At 39.9% G+C, this 19,582-nt stretch overlaps 1 protein-coding gene across 2 annotated transcripts in view; it reads right to left on the bottom strand.

Moving 5' to 3' along the window:
- Window positions 1–1,621: 1,621 nt before the first annotated feature.
- The window catches only part of MAN1A2 (mannosidase alpha class 1A member 2), a 148,041-nt gene continuing 130,080 nt past the window's right edge, over window positions 1,622–19,582 (bottom strand). The window contains exons 11-14 of one of the 2 annotated variants that reach the window (XM_082045553.1): window positions 17,654–17,826; window positions 10,375–10,490; window positions 5,121–6,509; window positions 1,622–3,566 (exon numbers count right to left, since the gene is read on the bottom strand). In XM_082045553.1, the coding sequence (XP_081901679.1) occupies window positions 6,377–6,509; window positions 10,375–10,490; window positions 17,654–17,826 (422 nt within the window). In that variant the 3' untranslated portion in view covers window positions 1,622–3,566; window positions 5,121–6,376. The remainder of the gene's footprint in view (window positions 3,567–5,120; window positions 6,510–10,374; window positions 10,491–17,653; window positions 17,827–19,582) is intronic. The other variant, XM_082045554.1, reaches the window with a different exon arrangement.

Raw genomic sequence — 19,582 nt, 5'->3', positions numbered from 1 at the left:
GATGCAAGAAGTGAACTTCAATGAGGGGGCTGAGCACACCACAGGAAGATGGATGGATGGATGGATGGATGGATGGACGGATGGATGCAAAAGTGGCACTGTGGTAGGAAGCTGGGTGCACCATGAACATGAAGTGCTTGTGTGGAAAGCTGGGGAACAACAGCAGAATTCGAAACTGGATCTCCAGATGGATGGCATGCCAGGATGGCAGGTTTGTACTTTGTGTCGTGTTGCACTGAGTCACAGAATCACAGAACGTTTGGGATTGGAAGGGACCTCAAAAGATCATCTACTCCAATCCCCCTGCTGGAGCAGGAACACCTAGATGAGGCTACACAGGAAGGCGTCCAGGCAGGTTTTCAGTGTCTCCAGGGAAGGAGACTTCACAACCTCCCTGGGCAGTGCTTTGTCACCCTCACTGAGAAGAAGTTTCTTCTCAAATTTAAATGAAACCTCCTGTGTTTCACTTTGCACTCATTGCCCCTTGCCCTATCATTGGTTGTCACCGAGAAGAGCCTGGCTCCATCCTCATGACACTCACCCTTTACATATTTATAAACATGAATGAGGTCACCCCTCTGTCTCCTCCAAGCTCAAGAGCCCCAGCTCCCTCAGCCTTTCCTCATGTGGGAGATGCTCCACTCCCTTAACCATCTTTGTTACCCTGTGCTGGACTCTGTCCAGCAGTTCCCTGTCCTTGAACTGAGGGGCCCAGAACCGGACACAATATTCCAGATGCGTCAGTCATGGCACTTTGGAAGCAATTTTCTCTTATGAAGTAATACTGAAGGAGGTCTCTGCATCCTGAGGCAGAAGCACCCTGTGAACGTTGGGCATTGGATATAAAACACTGAAACGGGACACACAGGATGGCAGTCATGACACGCCATGAGAAGGTACCGCTTATAAACAATATGCATGATGTCAGACAGTAGGGATTATCTACAGTAAACGTCAATCAGAGAGCAAATCTGGTTATTCACTTGCTGTACTGCAAAACAGAGAGCTATAGCAGCAATTACAGTGACTAAAGGTGCAGGGGGAAAATAGGCGCAGTCCTCACATGGATTTCCCTGTGAACGACATTTAAACAATTACAAACTTCTTCCTTTTCACAGAGGGCAGAGGGATGGACAGACTTAGCTGGCTGACTCACTGGCTATTTAGTCTCAAGAAAAGCCGAGGTTTTAAGGTTGTGTCTTAAGAAACATACGTTTATTTAGTAGCACTTCTTGTCTGCCTCCCCCTTTATCCTCACCACTAAGAATCTCTGAACTTCTTAGCCACTTTCACACAAATTTAACAAAAGGGTAGAAAACTCAAATTTTTGTGAGATTGGGTGGCTTTTACAACAGCACACTGAAACAGGCTCCAACTGTTGTACTTTTAGCTACATCTTGAAAAAAATTTGAGCACTACAGTGACCTGTAGAAGCAAGCAAAGGGCACAGGGGTTTAATTTTGCAAGAGGGGGTCTTGATACATGTTTAATTTGACAAAGTCCCTCATCGAGCTGCAGGGGAAAGAAAAGCTGCAGCACCACCAAGCCTATGAAATAGGATCAGCTTCACAGTCCAGGGCTATAGGAGGCTGTAGTGGAGGCAAAGGACACAAAATGCATATTTTTCACTTAAAGACATTCTTTATTCAATCTTTTTTATATACAATATTATTTTAATCTGTAAAAAGTACATATGCAGGATTCCAGGTCAGAGGCAGAAGGTTTCCACATCAGAAGACTGACTTTTGCCCTTTTATTATTTTGGAGAAAAAAATAATCTGTCAGTTTTAGACAAAGCAAGAATAAAGGCAGAATGCAAATCCCAACTTCCACCAAGCGATTAGGATTAAAGGCAACAATTCACCATAACAAGTCAGGCTGTCTCCTTCGACTTGGGTGGTTCCCAGCTTTTCTGAGCAATTACAGAGCAGTTTGTTAGAAAGGGGCTGACAGCTGAAGCAGCTCGTGCTTATCATCTCTGCTACAGCTGTATGCACGTAACTTGCAAAAGAGCTTGTGTTTCCTCTTTGGCAACTCAAACTCAAGTCAGAAGACTGTTTCTCAAAATTCAAGGAGTGAAAGAGGGATGTCTTATCAGGATGAACAGATCTCTGAACTACCGTGTGGATCAAGAGCTTGCTTTCATTCTTCTCTGGTAACAAGAAGCCCATTTCTTATTTGACCCCTTAAAAACATGGACTAGACTTACTAGTGTACAGAACAGGTTCAATTTGCTAAAAGCTTGTTACTACAGCCCTGAGATGTAAACTACCTCACCATTTTCTGTGGATACCAGTTTACATTGTTGATCTTTCAATTTTAATGCTATTAACCATTTCTCCATTCAAACTAAGGAGGGTCACGTTATGAAGGTTTGTAATATTATTTCCCCAGCGACAGAAGAGAGGATCACAAATACCAGCCTGACAGGGTGTTGATTTGCTGTAAATCTACACAGAGGGCAGACCTTTAATTCTATAGGATGGCATTACGATGAGTATGTAATTATTCTCACTTTTGAGAACCTGGATATTCAACACCCAAATCTCATAAAATGCTGTGTGAGAATGTGTCAGTGACTGGGAGGCAGAAGACAGCCACCCACAACTTTGGAGTATGGAGCTAAAGGAGCTTCAAAGGTGTGGACTGGCACAGGGGACTACCTGCTCTTTCCTTTACTCCAGGGTACTTACTATTGTCCATACTTTTCTTAAGCATTCAGTATTACGGACCACACTGTGCAGCAAAATGAATACCCAGGATATCGTTCGAGGGTTTTGGTTTTGTTTAGGGGACAAAACTAAGAAGCTGACTTCTTGACTGCAGGAGACACACAGCCCCAGGGTGGTCAACGGAAGCTGCCAAAATCTGGCTGCTTTGAAATGTCAAGCTGTAAGTGTTAGAAAAAAAAATGTCCTGCTGGTAGATCCTGACCAACAGGCAAGCTGAAGGCTTGGATAAGGAAAAGAACTGAACATCCTTGTTTTGACTGCATGCAAACAGGAAATAGACCACTCTGGGATTTCCAGGCTCTTGCCCAAATCCAGTGTGCCAAAAATGTACATGATTTTCTGTTCTTTATTTCATCCTGTAAGAGGAGAGGAAATTGTAGAAATTGCTAAAATGGGACAGCTACTTAAAGAAAATGAGGATTGTTTCATTAGAGAATACAGTGCAAGACTCAGAAACAACTAGGACTAAAAAGTCATTTTGTGCTTAAATTTACACTCTATCTTCATGAAAGTATGTAAGACAGCAGCAACAGAATGAAAATGGAAATATTCTACTGTACCTTATGTACCCAGAGGGAAAACAGTCTGAACTTCGGGTTGTACATAACACCATTCTGCAGATCGGAACCTACTTTTCTGTGAAGGACTCAGAACGAGGGCACATCACTTCAGTCAGAAGTTTCAGTTGGTTATTATGCACCCACCTTGCTCAGAACCCCTTACCTCCAAACTCAGCTTGCTCTAGGAAATCTCAGGATGGAGAGATTCACAAATGATACAGCAATTAGTCCATAAAATGCATTATTTTTGATAGACTATGCACAGCAGTAGCTCCTGGAGGAAAAGGATAGTTTGTATTTTAAACATTGGTGAGAGTAGAAACTGACAGCTCTTGGGATAACTGGGAAACAAGAAACAAGTGTCCTTTATTTGGTACCTGCTGCTTGTCTACACAAAGAAGAAATAGCAGTACTGTACAACTGCTTGGAGAAAAATACCATCCCATAACATGAAATGGCTTAGGTCCTCAATTCAAGCATTCTTATGGCAGTGAGTTAACCCATTTGGATTCATGGAGGAACTGATTTGAAGGGTTGCTCCTTAATTCACAAGAGGGGGGTGAAACAGCAGCAAACAATGATAAGTTTGCTGTTTCTGGGACTCCAGAATTCTGTCCTTGACCTTTCCCTCAACAGACTGGCAGCCATTCTACATCTGCATTTACCAGGAGTTGTATGGGGATGTGTATATTGGGTGGAAAGTGCCTTTTTTCTTTCTTTCTTTTTTTTTTTTTTTTCAAATCCCAGAATAGTCTGCTTTACCTCTTTCTCCTTTATACCCAGAGAGATTTAGGAGAACAAGGCAACTGAGTACAGTTTTAAACTAATAATGGCTCTCATGGGATGGGAAAAAAATTGAAAACACAACATATCTGAACTTCAGAAAATGAAAAATGTCTAGTTCTTCAGTAACTCCCTGAATACTAATTAGAAAAATAAATTAATGTGGGACAAGGAAGAAGAATCCATTTATTAAGCTATTCCTAATTTTAAATAAACAATTACTTGAATCAGTATTTTTTACTATATCAATTACTTTATCAATTTGCAAATTATTTTTAGGATACTGCTGCAAATTACAGTAACTAAGTAACTGGTATTAAGGTAAAAACATTGAGATTGGAGTTTTTTCCAAGCTTTATGAACTCTTCCTCTTAAACTAAAGTAACTGTCTGGAAAAAAGCACCTGATAGCATTTTTTCCTTAGATCATGTGATGATCTATGTTTCTAAGTTAGTATCAAAGATGAGTGAAGAAAAATTTTATGGCGAAAATGCTACTATAATGTACAGTCAGATACATTATAATAAGATGGAGGAAAAAGTCTTTCTATATAAATCTTCATAAATGTATTAGTGTTTTTTGAGGGGGAGAAATAGAACTCACTCCTGTTAGATCTGATGCTGTGCTGCTGTAGCTCACTGAAGAATTCTTCCACTCACTTCAGTAGGAAAACACAATAAAGATTTTTTTAAAGACTCAACTCACTTATAAGGAAGAAAAGGAGCACCTCACAGCTCTTTTGCAGCAAAGGGGCCAGTCACCATGGCAAAAGGATTTTAGAGCTATAAAGGGGAACAAAAAGAAGAATTTGAGCTGTAAGGATTTCTGGAGCAACAGTAGGAAAAAATATATTGAGATATACTTGAAAAGATGAAACTTCCTTCAGCAAATAAGTGAAGACTGAAGCATCCATTTAAGTGATACTGACCAGCCCAGCCTAGGAGTACTCAAAAAATAAAACATCAACAAAAAACAAACAAACAAACAAACAAAAAAACCCCAAAACCACAAAAAAACAAACCAAAACAAAAAAAAAACAACAAACCAAAACGTGCAGGTAACAGCATCTCATTTCTTATAAACTAATGGAAGAAGCGACTCTTCAGTTTCTTTTTCCACTCATCTGTAAGAGATGTTGTTTCCAAAGAAGATCACGTTGGCTTTGTGCTAGAGCACAGAGAAGAAAAAGAGTGATGTAAACTAAATCAAAGGCAGTTTGTGGCTTCTGTTATGCACATACCTGCAAAGAAGGTTCCATGAATAGCATCCAAAGAAGGAAATTTAACTTTTAGAAAAGATCCTGATTGTGTGGAAAAATATAAAGCAACAAACTCCTGCTGCTTAACCCAAGGTAGCATTTTAAAGTGCCATATACTGTATCCTATTATATAAACTATGAGAGACTCTCTTTCTCATGCTGTCATCTCTGTTTATTTAGCTAAAAGAAGCAGGAATAATAAGAGAATGCTTTTCTTTCATATGACAAGATTTGTGAGGAAGGGAAACGTAGGCTCCTTCCTACCACTGTGATATGCACCACTCTGTGACTGCAGCTTGCCAAATGAACTAAGCCCACGTTGCTGACAGTGAACCACAAACCAAATGCTTACTAATTGCTTTTTGGATGTAAGAATACAACACAGACCTTTGAGCATCATTTTGAAAAGGGAGAATGAGGAGGAAATAGTTTTGATAGTTTTGAATTTTGTTTTGATATTTTAGAGGCCCTGAGAATGGCTGCCAGTCTGGACAAACAGATGCTCCTTAGAAAATTCAGACAGGTACAGAATAAAAATTCAAATCCTGATGCTGCTGGTGCAGTGATGTTGCTTTTGTTTTGCTTTGTTCATGCCATCATCAAACAAAAAAAAAAAAGAAAAAGAAAATCTAGTTATTTGGAACCCACCCGATCTGAAGAAGTGGCTGGTGCATTGTTCCTTGCAACAGCCAACAGCAGCAAGTTCCTCTCCCTGGACGGGAAAGAAGCCTCTTCTTCCTTATGCTGCTGCTTTTATATTAAACATTAGATTCCATGCCTTGCTAGGGTTCAAAGCGCATGAAGTCTCTGTCCTGCAAATATCACACTAATGTGTTTTGGTCATGTATAAAACAGATGTTTTTCTTTTTTCAGTTTTAACTTATCTATATGTTGAAGAGCTTTGTTTCTCACGCCGGCATTTGCTTGACTCAGAGGTCTAGTTTTATCAAACGTCTGTCTCGTCTCCTGCTTAAAGTCTCAAGTGGTCCATGTAAACAAATCAGAGCTGAAAACAGTCTCTTTTCCTCTTCATAGAGCTGCTTTTATCGATATGCAGGATTTCCTGACAGTGTGGTGTTGGCTAAGTGTAAAACAGGCAGAGGATGAGCTTCTGTGTTAAAAACCCAGTTGTCTAGTGGTAGAAGGTCATCATTGGAGAAGAGCAGATACAAATACCTAGATATCAAGATAGAGAGGAAAAATGGTGAGTATTAAAGCAGAGCAACAGGCAGAAAGGGGCAACACAGCAGCTTCAGGTCCCACCAGTCAGCAGCTAAACCTATAAACAAGTTACTCTCTTCATATACTACCCAAACAATATTCTCTATTATAATGATCTGAAAAGTCATTGTTATCAAGTTATCAAGCCTTTCAACAAAAAGCTGTTGTAAAGACAGCGTTTTAATCTCTCCAAGTAACTTTTGCTTTTCAAGACTCCCTTCAAAGACTTGCAATGTGAGACAAACATCAAGATACCAAGCACAAGGATTTTGAGGACAAGGGAACATAGAAGAAGTTGGCAAAAAATTGTTCTTAACAGAGTGAACCCACTTGGAAATTACTAACCCTCTTAAATCCAAATCAAAGATTTTGAGAAAGCACAAGAGAAGCCATTGAGCCATGTCAGATATCTGACTCGTCATCATTGTGCTGAAAGCTGGTTCACCTTCTGGCAGGAGGAAATGGGCCAATATATTGTGCAGAGGGGGTTAATAAATGTTGTACATCATAAAGCAATGCAGAGCAAAGAAAGCATGCCACAAAGTTAAGGTTTCTGGACATACATGGAAGAAGAGTATTTCTTGGTCCTTTTTTTCTTAATATACACTTTTAAATGTGGCTGTGCTATACTTTCTAGGAGATACGGTTGGCAGGGATCTTTGTCAAGGCTTCGAAACTCAGTTGCTAAAATTCAAACGGCATTTCCCTTCTTCCAGCAAACCTGACTGTGCAAGTGCGAGTGTAACCTCATGGGTGTCCAGGAGCTTTCAGCTTCTCCATCAGCCTCCTTTCCTGCCATCCAGCAAATGACAGGTCTTGCAGTGTGTGACAAGGAAGGGGTGTCATTCCTCCTGGTGGGCGCTGTCACATCCAGAACGTGCACACAACCTTGTTCTGCCTTCGCTCTGCCGAGGCTGCTGTTACTTCGCTCTCTCAATCAGACACTGGTAGTGTTGACTGTGCAGTCATGTGTCGCTGCCTCATCATTCTCCCATTTTTATTTGCTGGTTGTATCCACAGCAAAGCCCCTACAGTGAAGCTTCACTTTTCTTTCCTGCCCCACCAATTAGCTGTTTACAGATAACAATTTCTTGCTGAGATGATCCAGTTTTCTCCCACATGTCTAGTCTCTTTCTCTACATTTTTTCATTTGCCTTTAAAGCATCATGCCTTTACTTTCCTCCTTACTTTCTCCCTTTACAGCTCTCCAAACTCTTTCACCACAGCAGCAATGTTTCATCTTACTCAAATTCACCTTCCTCATTTGATTCACACTTTTTCTTTGAATAACCTAAGGAACCTACTTCTACATCTTGCTCCTTCCCCATCAACAGCTACCTTCTTGCCACTCATACTGCTGAAACACTCATAATTTGCTGAGTATCTTTGAGAAACCAAAAGTATGTGAGCAGCAGCAATGCATATTTGGGAGAGGTATAAATTTTGAATTTGGGGGGAATGAAGATGCAGAAGTTATCCTCAAGAGCAGAAAAGATCCCAGCAGGCATTCTGTAACACACATTTTATGCCCCTCTTCTGAGGCACATCTTAATTTTTCTCATGGCATCCCACCCAACCCTTCTGTCTCCGTTTTCATAGCCATTTGAGCTATCCTGACCTCATGTTCTGTATTTTATCTCAAAGCGATACCAGTTTCTGGTTTGGCTCTGCCAATTGCATCAACATCAAATATTTAATATCCAGCTCTCCAATTAAACTTCATTTTGTCCCACAAGCAGGAAATGATCCAAACCAAAAGCCAATATGCATTTCTGAGTTCTTCCCTAGAACTGCGTTCTTTTGCAATGCTTGCAAGAGAGTAGATCCAATTACTGTGCGGTGTGTCAGTGAATTTCCAGATCTCCTTGTGATTATTTATGATGCAGACAGGATTCTGGTGATACTTCAAAGGTCAGCCTTGTCACCACAGAAGTCCCTGAGGAGCTGACTTCATTCTCTGATTTGGTTTTTATAGGCAGATCAATCACATAAGATCAGCTCCTGGGGATGTATTGTTTCTCTGACTGGACCTGCTTGAAGCTGCTGCCTGTCTCTTTGGGAGTACAGCTTTTAGGCTCCAGAAAATGAACTTGAAAGAGTAAACGAAATACAATCAATGAAGACAACAGAGAAAGCAGCAGTGGCTTATTTCTATAATTATAACACAGGGAAACAAAGTATTGTGACTATGTAGAGGTGTCTGGTAAGGAGCCAGCAGATGGACAGAATGGCCATACTCTTCACTTACATGTGATGAACTTGGCACCCCTTCTTCCCAGTGAAACACCTTGTCTTGCCTGAAGCATCTCTACTGCCACTGTCAGGACCTACTTTCTCCCTGCTGCATTTTGAGCTCCCAGTACCCAAAATCAATCTTCACACACATTAGCTACAGCTAAAACCTGAAAACTTGATATTGCCAATACTGTAAACTCTGCTGTTGTATAGAAACCCTGTTTATTCTGCACAGCCTGCATGACACACTAGACTGCCAAATGGTTATAACTTTTTCTGTCATATCACTGGGTTGTAAAGACAGAAAGGGCAAGTTAATGAGTCTTTGTTGCTGACAGGTTTATGCAACAATGTATGTATCATCCCTTCCATCACACAGTGGCAGAAAGTAGCATGGATATGTAAAAGCAGAGGCAACAACTAAGTCTCCTAATAGCTGCTCTGGGCTCATTCACACTGCCAGCAGTGGCTTCTGTCTATAGATTTAATCAAATAAAACATTCTCCAAACTGTTATTCAGGAAAAAAAAAAAAAAAGGGGGTGGGCAGGGAAGGCAATATAGCCAACTTTCCTTCCAAAAATATATAATTCACAAGGTTTCAGGAAGGTAAGCAATACAGGAGTCTTGGTAGGTTTCAATGTCAGAACTGTATTATCAAATTTGTTGATGTAACCTATCAATAAAATTGTCACACATTAGGAGACATTACTTCATAGGCAAAATCAGAGAGTGATCACAACTGTGTAACAAAAGAGTGCTCCTGATAGCTCTTTTGTGTCAATGATGAAGGAGATGAGTAGCCATGACACACCAGCTCAGTTTTTAAAAATTGATCTCTTCATAAAATCTCCATAGCATACTCAAATCTTTATACTAGTTTTTCTCATTGTTATGGCATACAGGTTATGGCATATTCTAGTATAGCAATCTTTTGTTATTAATTAAAAAGAAACATGGTGGAAGACCAATGACTTTGAGCATTTTACTTTGAACTAATATGGAACAGAATGTATTAGCTTCTACAGGATGGACTAAGGTCCTACTGATGTGACTGAATTTAAAATATTTTAGGATGTAAGAGATTATAAAATATGCCTGATCTTCTTCCTTACAACAAAAAGCATTGTAGAAAAATATGCTATGGGATAAATACAAAAAATAATCCGAGGCCACAATGGACATTTACTTCTTTTCAATGAAACATACAGAGAAACACATTCTACAGTATCAGAGCATGGCACATACACTGACTTGGCATGTCTTATACAAGTGCCTGAAAAAACAAGTCTTTTGCAAAGGGTATTTCTTAAAAGGAGAGAATTTCTCTTCTGCTCTGATTCCAGAAATCAAATAGAAGTCCTAAAAACTAAAGCTCTCTCAGCATAAGCTTCTTGTATGGCAAATTCCACTTTTATTTTCTGCTGGTTAAATGAGCTGATCTGGGACCCTACAGCTGGGGAAAACAAGAAAGCTCTAACCATAAACCACCCTGAGAAGACAACAGATTATTTGCTGAGCCACAGTATTCTTCTAGAATTTAGACACTAGCTTTTACAGGAAGATGTAAGAGTAAAGAGAACTTACTTCAAAGTTTCAGCAAGGAAAAAGCTCTGCTGTACGTCGTCATATGTAGGAGATGAGGAATAGACATCCTTGACACCAGAAAAGCCACCACTGACTCGGCAATATTTGTCAATTGCCTGTAAAGAGGAAAGGAAAAGGAGAATTTAACGGTAGAGCAAAATTTGGAAACATTAAAGGATCAGGCTTGATCAACAAAGGAGGTAGCTCCTTCCGTGCTGCATTATCCTGTTGTGAATCTCCTCGTCAGAATATGCTGTGGATGTTAACAGTTTACGCTGACCAAAAGGAAAATAAAAAATAAAAAAGAAAAGGGACGGGATACATAGAGAAGTAAAATCCCTCCGAGGCTACTAACAATACCACATTTGGCAAACTGCTAGATGCTAAGAAAGTATTCTGGGGAAGAGTACTTTCTTTCCTGGGTATTTATTGTTGTCTGATACTGATGGCAGGACATGGACTCTGCAGACTTTTTGCCCTGAGCGGGTACAGCTTCTCATACGTAACACTGAGTAGAACATCCATCAGACAATCAATGCAACATGTGCTATGAAGTGCATAGGAAGACAACAGATGTCCCTGAATTTTGCAGCTGGAAGAGTTTGAAGAGTTACAGGAACTCTGTGACTAGCAGCTAGTCATAGGGACTTACTGAAAGTAGGAATAAAATACTGTTCTCATCTTTAGGGACTATTGATTTCATCTTACAAACTCTTCTAGCTGCTGTTTTCTCCCCACATTTCCATCTTGTACATGTGCTCCTCTGCGTTTCCCCTTTACAGAGTTGAAACTCAAGTCAGCTTGTGTGCGGGACTGCAGAAGAGCTCTTTATCTTTAAAGCATAGAGTATGAATCCACAAACATTCCATGCAGAAAGGTGCTAATGGATCCATGATGGATCCACCCACCTAGGCAGCTCCAACACAGTACTGCAAAAAGCACAATGGAAGAGGAGGAGACTGGAAAGAACGAGTTAGTAGCTCAGAGCACCTCTTGCCTATGCTTTCATTATTCCACTCACATGCACGACCTTACAGCACACAAGGATATCAGCCATTAAAACTGGCCCCAAAGAAACTACTCTGAAATGATTCACAGGTTATTTATGCTTCCCTGCCGCTTTGGCAGTGCTTCCTCAGCAGACACCAACTCTTTTAATAGATTCATGCAGGGACAGAAACGGCACAGTGATGAAGAAAAATATTTGGCTCAGGATGTCTGTCATTACCAACTACTGAACGTAGCTACCTGTAATTCAGTAATCTATGATTCAGCCCGTTAACCCGTATGAAGTTTCTCTCCACATGGTGCTTTAGGCCCAGATTTTCATTAATTCTGTTTTTTGCTAGTTATACTCAACAGAAGCTGAGGGGAGTCAAGGCAGGGGAGCAAATAAGTTTTGAATTATGTCCCTTTATATGCAGAGAAAATAAATTCAATCAAAATTAACTCTTCAAGGTCCTTAGGATAGCCTTCACGTTACTAGAAATACTGGGAAACAAAGGAGAATTTTCCATTTAACATAAGCATGAAGAATGCTGGCAGATGCCATCACTGAAATCAGGAAGAAAAGTGAAAAGGCAAATGAACAAGATACCTAGGACAGTAAGTGACAGCATATCAGGTACTAGAGCTAACCACCTCCTAGTATACACTCTTACCCTGTGGAAATGTGAGGCTTTTCATGGACCAAAGAATAATCCAGACCGTACAAAGCTCTTTTGTATTTTTCAAAACCAAGATTTTTAAAGAAGCAAGAGGAGAGACTGGCAAAAGGATGTAACTAGAATGGCTTATGCCAAGAAAGGTACTGTCTTTCTTGGCAAAATCTAATTCTTGTTGTAACTCCTTATCTGAAGTGGAGCCTTCTCCAAGTTCTGATGGAAACACTTTTTTGTTGGGACTTGAGTTTAAAAGGACAAAGTGTCTGGATGAATTCTTTCCAGATTCTGTTCGTGGTGCAGGCTAGGCTTACGCTGAGACTACTCACATGTTGGGATTTGGGTTGACCAGGTTTTCTCTATAGTCTGGAAAGAAAGGTCTATGTGACACATCCAGCTTAACAGCATCACACACATGACAGTCTCTTTGTCTGCATGCTCTTGCACACCACAAGTGATGCTACCTATCACATGGCAGCCAAACAATGAACCAACCAACCAATCACAATAAAACACCAAAAAAAACCCCAAAAAATGAAAAGAAAAAAATTATTTGGCTGATTTCTGAAGAAATAATACATACGCTGTTTATGGAAACTTTTGCACATTTCTCCCCACAAGTCCTACAGCTGCTAGGCAGGTGTTATACGAATAAACAAGAGCCAAAGCACTTTTGTTTTGTAGGCAGGAAATTGTCTCCTCTTGCTCCTATTCCCTTTTTAATAATACTGCAGAACACGACCTTGTCTCAGCTCTGGAATATGGTAAGCTCAAATGGTTACAATCCTGCCAGAATTTCCAGGACGTGAAGTCTGACCTTGTAGGTGGTTCCTCTGGTCAACAATCCCGTAGCCCTGACACTGCGTGCCACAGCTTGGACAGGAGAAACTTGCTGGTGGTTGGGGCAAAATGAAAAGAAGGATCAAACGGTACCACTATTAGTACACTGTCTCCTTCTTCCTCAAGAACTGAATCCCCAAGTCAGCCCAAGAAAACAACTTGTTTATTCTGGAGACTGCAGGTAGTAGATAGACAGTAGACAGTGCAATCTGGTGGTAACTGGGGCCCAAACAAAATGAGTTTCATGCAGCCAGACAGATAATCCTAAATCTAGACACGAAAGCTGTGTAGCTGCAGAACCAAATTAGCCCAGAAAGTAGAGACACTTAAAAAAACTCAGTGGTCCCATAGGACAATCCAGCATGAGTTCCTGCTAGGATGTTGTGGCAGGTGCACACACAGGGATAGCAACCAGTAGCAGGGATATAATTTTACTTTTGCACAGGGCTCTGGGTAAAGTCAAAACTGGAATATGCAATTCTAGCATTCATTTTTTAAAAAGATGATGAACTGATGTGGGTGCAGACATTTGGAGAAAATGCTTTACAGTGGGAGACAATACAATTTGTTGAGCATCTTTGTAAACTCAGTAGTAAGCTTATTACAATCCATGCAAACCCTTTGGAAAGAAAACATGGGGGGAATAAAAGATATTTTAACATGGTAGAGAAAGTAATAGGAAAATCCAATGATTGGCAGCTGAAACTAGACAAATTTAAATGGGCAATAAAGCATATATTTTTAACAGCACAAGTAATTCAACAATGGAATGAACTATCAAAAGTGGATTTCCCAGTTCCCTTTATTCAAATCAGGAGTAGAACAGAAGAATATGCAATAGTGTAATCTTGCCAAATACAAGTGTCTCGGTTAAAAAATGATGGAAAGTGAAATTTGAGGGCCTGTGATATACAGGGAGTTCAGAGTTGATCTGTGTTCTTTAGAACTAAAGTTGGAGGTGCCTCTAGATTGGACCCTAGCTCCCTCAGTTATTCTGAGCGTGTTTCTGTGGTTGGGTGTGTGACTATTCTTAACTATGCCAACACGCTCATAAAAAGCGTGCCAGTTTCTTCACCAGCTTACCTCCCAAAACATCTCTCTGTGGTGCTCACAGCTTTCAACCCATGAACTCTGAAACCCTGTTTCTTTCACCTTCAACCTTCGCCTGGCTCTTCTCTTCCTACTTTGCTTCACTGAGCAGAGAGCTATAGGTCTTTCCACTCCATCTTACTGTCAATCCTCTGTTTGCCTGGCTAGCCAGAATGTGAAGTCTTATATATTATTTTCACTGTAAATAGAAACTCTGAATGAACTCTGCAGCTTCCCTGGTGCAATCCTGCTTAGTCAGATATGCAAGTCCTCAACTAACAGTTGAACCCTTCATTCAAACAGCTCAGATCAGTAATTGGCTTTACATTCCTATTGTGAGGTGTTGGCTCTCATTGCTTTCAAATAATTAGCCTAAAATAGATTTTAGTCCTTTTCTGTATTTACCCTGAATATCTTGCATGCATATTTCTGTGACACTTCAGCCAGCCCTCCAGCATACCATAATCCAATTAAGCTGGCTCAAAACAATTGAGATTGATGTTGTCTCTAGTGCTAAGTATAGTATTAGGGAGAATTAGCTTATTTATTTATTTAAATCAGGAAAGAGATAAAGACCCTGTCACAGAGATTTGGGATCACTGAGGAAGTATAACTTTCAACTTCCTAATTTTCCCCCCACAGACACTGGATTTGGAAAGATGTGGCAAAGCAGGCCTTGATCAAAGCACAATATCTGCACTAAAATGCCCAAGTTTTGTCCAAAAATCTAGATTATAAAGTCAAAAAGAAGCTGACAGTGGTGAAACAGATAAAAGAAAGTCCAGTACAAAGATCTACCCCCCACCATCCAGCCCTCTGTGCAAATTCCCATTGATAAAAGGCAGACAGAGATCTCAGTTGGAAGTGCTAAAGAAACTTAAGTAATGTGGTATACTTAAAAGCCAGGTGGCTCTGCAATGTATACTGGCTGGTTCATATCTGAAGAGTTCTTAAAATGACAGAAACAGAACTCTAAAGTATCAGTGAACTAACCCAATCCATTCGGGTAGGGACGTATTCATCCACTCAAAAAAGCAAACAAGGGAGACCACCAAGAACTCAGTCATCAAACATCAGTTTACATCAGGTTTGATGTAAAAAATAAGACCATTTAGAACTCAGAAACAGAACTCAGTCTCTCCAAAAGTTTAAAACAACTACTAGACTTCTGATGAGGAAAATATCATTCACCATGACAACTTTGCAACTTTGTAATACAGATTTCAAAGCATGCTTCAGTGTTTGAAAGGCAAAAGGAAAGCGAAAACAGTGTTGTACAGGAGCAGCAAGCCAACTGCTCTGTGGGCCATACCAGATTCTTCTCTATTTTTAAATGGAGGAATAAACACAACCAGAGCTGTGTGTGGTAGGGAAGAAGGGAAAGTATTGAGTAGGTGTGAGGAGTAAACACAAGAATTTATTATCTGTATGCAGGGACAAGAAAACCATGGGAAACAAAAAGCTTCCTGAGCTTCTGTGTTAGTATGATGGTAGGGGCAAGAAAATCTCTAATTGTGGGAGGGAGGGAGGATTTACAAAGTTCAAGAATATTTTACAGCTATGTTGAATAAAGGAACTCTTTACTGAGAAAGCAAGCAAAAATGTACTCTGTAAGGACAGAGGCAGTTAAGCGTGTGGGCTGCTTGATTTACAAAATTTCGATGCAGGTTGACAGAAGGACAAAATAAAATCCTACCCTCCACACAGAAAATTGGAGGTAGGGGAGGAGAGAGGGAGAGTTCGGTTTGAAAGTATTAATCGGGACTAAGATACAAAGGCAAATAGAGAAAACGGGACAAAGTGCAATTCAAAAGATATGATTTGCAGTGTGCTTAAGAGACAGATCCTGGTCTAAAAAATTTACATTTGTATATTCTTTAACCCAGTAACAAAGGACCCAACCTCAGCTTGGATCATCCAGCCATAGCTTGTGACAGGAGCTGGTGTTAGATCAGCAAGCACCTCTAGTACAAACACTGGCAAGGAGTAGTTTAATAAATCCGTTCATTTGTCATATTAGAAACATGCGTCACTTGGGCAGGAGGGATGATGTGACTCAATGTTTGATGTTTTGGAGAGAGCGGCAATGTATTCTGGAACACAAATGTGGAGCCTCTCTCTAGAGTAACATAATGTTGGTTATAACAAGAAAGTCTACAATGCAAAACCTAACAAAGACTAAGAAACAATCTTAAAAAACTTGGAATCTTGTGTGATTGTAACTGCGCTGAGGGAAGGACAGGAATCAGCTCAGCTAAGTATTCTGAACTTGCCTTAACTATCCTCCACCTGACAAATACAGACTTCTCAACAGATCTCTTGCTCCAAGTACTTTTTCTGCCTCTCTTGCCTCTGGAGCGAAACTGGTTTTCACTTGCAGAACAAAGTTTCTCCAGGCTCTTAGTTCATCTCTTCCTTTTCTCTTCCCTCATCTCTTTTGGCTGTACTCAAAATATTTCATTAGTGTCTTGTTATTTTCAATGTTTATTCACATCTCCACAACTAGATTTGAGCTATGTTTCCAAAGACTGCTGAAGCTCCTAGCAGGGAAGTGGTGGAGCTGTAGTAATCCATAGATCTTGAAGATGACTGGAAATCTGCTCGGCTGGAAAATCAGTTCTGCACACCCTCAGTGCACACCAGCAGGTGGAAGCAGTGAGAAACGCAAAACCAAAAAAGGCTCTCAAGTTCAGCCCTAGGAATCATTTAACAGAAGTCTTTTGGGGATTACAAATAAGTCCTACAATTAGAATAACATATTGTCGTGTGAAAACGAAGCCTAGTTATTCATATAGCCCATAATATGACTACCAGACAAAGGAGTTACCCATCTATGTACAAAGGATGAATGAAGGAAGACCATGAGCACAGATCTGTGAAGTGTCTTGCAATGAACCTGGGCTTCTGTAGACCATTACAAGCATTTCCAATGAGAAAGACTCAAAAGCATTTTCATGCTTGGGACTTTGATTAAAACGTAGAACAACTAGATTTAAAACCAGGAAAGCAGCTATAAAAAGAAAAGGGCAACAATCTCTAAAATATCTTAGCAACAATTTTAAAGTTTTGCGTTAAGTGCCATTACTTTATTCACTTCTCTTTCTAGTCTGCTTCTAGGGATGTAATTTTTTGTTACAATTGAGTAAATGTAAAATGACTGGCAATTTTTTTGCTTCAAATCAGACAACTAAGAAAAGAAAGAGCCATACCAACACACAGCTACCTATATACATGCTCTCTAGTCTACAAACTGTCTGAGAACAGTTGTCCAATCACTTGTGCCTTAATAGCCGACCAAGAAAAAACATTAGAATAGCTTTGTCTTTTAACCTAAACTGAGTGCTAAAACATGCGTAATGAAGTTATTTATAATACACTTTCACTTCCCAGGATAAATTACCTCTCTTCGGGCCTGTGGACTACTGGTAACAGTAGGAGTCATGACCAGCAGATTCTATTTCCATGCCTAAAACTCATCAGCTGTATAATGCTGAACACATCTCTCATCTGTGCATGTTTCAGCAGTTGCAAAACAGGAATAACTGCATATACCTCTGTATGTAACTGGATTAAAAAGGAAGTAGTGAAAATCAATTATCATTTGAAGTGTTTCAGTACCACGAGATGAAAGTGACTACAAAAGGAAAATACATAGAATTAATTTACTAACGGCTAATTAATACATTTACCTGGGTTGCCTCCCAGCCCCACTGCCTGTACTTGGGATCGTGGGTGAATCTCCACATATACCAGTAGGTCTCAATCACCTCTGGTCTTAGGATGTAATACTTCTCATTCTGCCGCACTGCCACCGCCTCTACGCCACCATCAAATTTGAATGCTTCTGGACCCAGCTTTAATGCTGCATAGGAAAGGAAAGGAAAGGAAAAAAAAACAAGAAAAAAATTATTCCTTACTAATCTTTGCAGGAAGGGTGGCTAGGAGACTGCTATAGCCCAAGCATGCTAGAAAATCAGAAATTACCTTGTCTTTAAGCAGTCTCATAAATATTTCCTATTGCTGAGACCTGTAATTTTTCTTATGAATAATTTATCCTGTTCTTGTGCGAAAACTACCTGTCTTTACAGGAGTGCAGTAATCCTCTTGAAAACTAATAAAATGCTAAGAATAGAAGCACATTAAAACATTCAATTATAGGATAAAATTAAAGAATTGCAGTGACCAACAACAGTTTTTACAACAACAAAAAAGGGAGGGGGTCAAAGGTTTTGATGTCCTTTGATCCCACCCAGCGCAGCAGGAAAAGATATTAGACAAAACCAGGTACCATCACCTCAAATAACCTGCATCTTTATCCAAACTCTCTTGGTTTAGGGAAGTGCCGTCAGGCCGCGTTAACTGATGTGCTTTGTAATGTGAACCTCAAATAAAGAGTTTACAACCAGGCAATGAAAACTTAGCCACACCTGAAAATAAATCCCTGAACTAAGAGATTCACTATTTCAGCCCTTAAAGCATGCTGTAATGGCCCTGTCCCACTATCTGAAAGACTATTCATATAAAACCTGTAGAAAAACTGTCTATAATATGAAGATGCAATTACATGTCTTTCTATTATACTGCTCCACATTATTACTTAAATTTGACATAAATAATGCACTATCTACAGCTGCAGCCCACCCTTTTCTTTGGCAGAGACTTCTTAAGGTGCTGAACTCTGAAGCTGCACTCAGGCTTTAAAAATTATCAAAGTGATTAACCATGTAATTCCTATGAGCTAGAGGCTCAAATTAACCATGGTCTCGTGAGTCTGAAAGGGGAACCTTAGAATACCACAATGAAAAGTATAAGCACTTCTCAGTGTGTGCCCCAGCCAAAAAAAATATCTAAAAAAAGTTCCTTAAACTTTTTGTTTTGAGGGAGTATGGCTCTGGGTGTGAACAGAAAAGCACACCACAGTGTGCTTCAGCCATACACATGGTATAAGGAAAACTCCATCAAGAAATGTTTATGATAGTTTTTCTCAAAATAAGCCATTTTACCTGTTTCAGTAAAAAAACCCTACAATTTTCACTGCAGAAATCAGTGAGATTAGATATAAAGTTCTACCTATCCAGATTCAAGAAGATAAGAATGGCCATACTGCACCAGAAGAAAGTTCATCTGGTCCAGTATCATGTCTCCAACAGTGGCCAAAATCAGGCAAGGATGAGGAAGAAGAAGAACAGGCCAATTATATATGATACCTTTTCCCAGCTTCTCTACCAGTCTTCAGTTTTTTTGAGCTCAAGACTGCTCCCAAGCTATAGACTTTTTAATGTGGTCAGTAATTCTTAGTAGATATTTTTCCAAGTACTTATCTGGTGTTTCCTTAATCTTATGTACTCTTTATGTACCCAAAACAACCTCTGCTGATGAGTTCCAAATCTCCACTATTTCTCTCTACTATTTCTTCAGTGTAGAACCTGGGTTTTTTTGTTCTTTTTAGTTTTCAGCTTGGTTCCTACTCGACTCATTCAATAGGTCCTAGGTCTTCTCTTGGAGAAGAGAGTGAATAACTGATTCCTATCACTCGCTCCAGTCCCCTGCTGATTTTTGTAGCCACCTAAACACTTCTGCACTAAAGAATACTACCCAATTCAGTTGTTCCTTGAACG

Source organism: Streptopelia decaocto (genome assembly GCF_964273445.1).
Source record: "Streptopelia decaocto genome assembly, chromosome: 1".
Lineage (NCBI taxonomy): Eukaryota > Metazoa > Chordata > Aves > Columbiformes > Columbidae > Streptopelia > Streptopelia decaocto.
The sequence above is the reverse complement of the archived record's forward strand: the minus strand, read 5'-3'. Positions and strand labels throughout refer to the sequence as shown.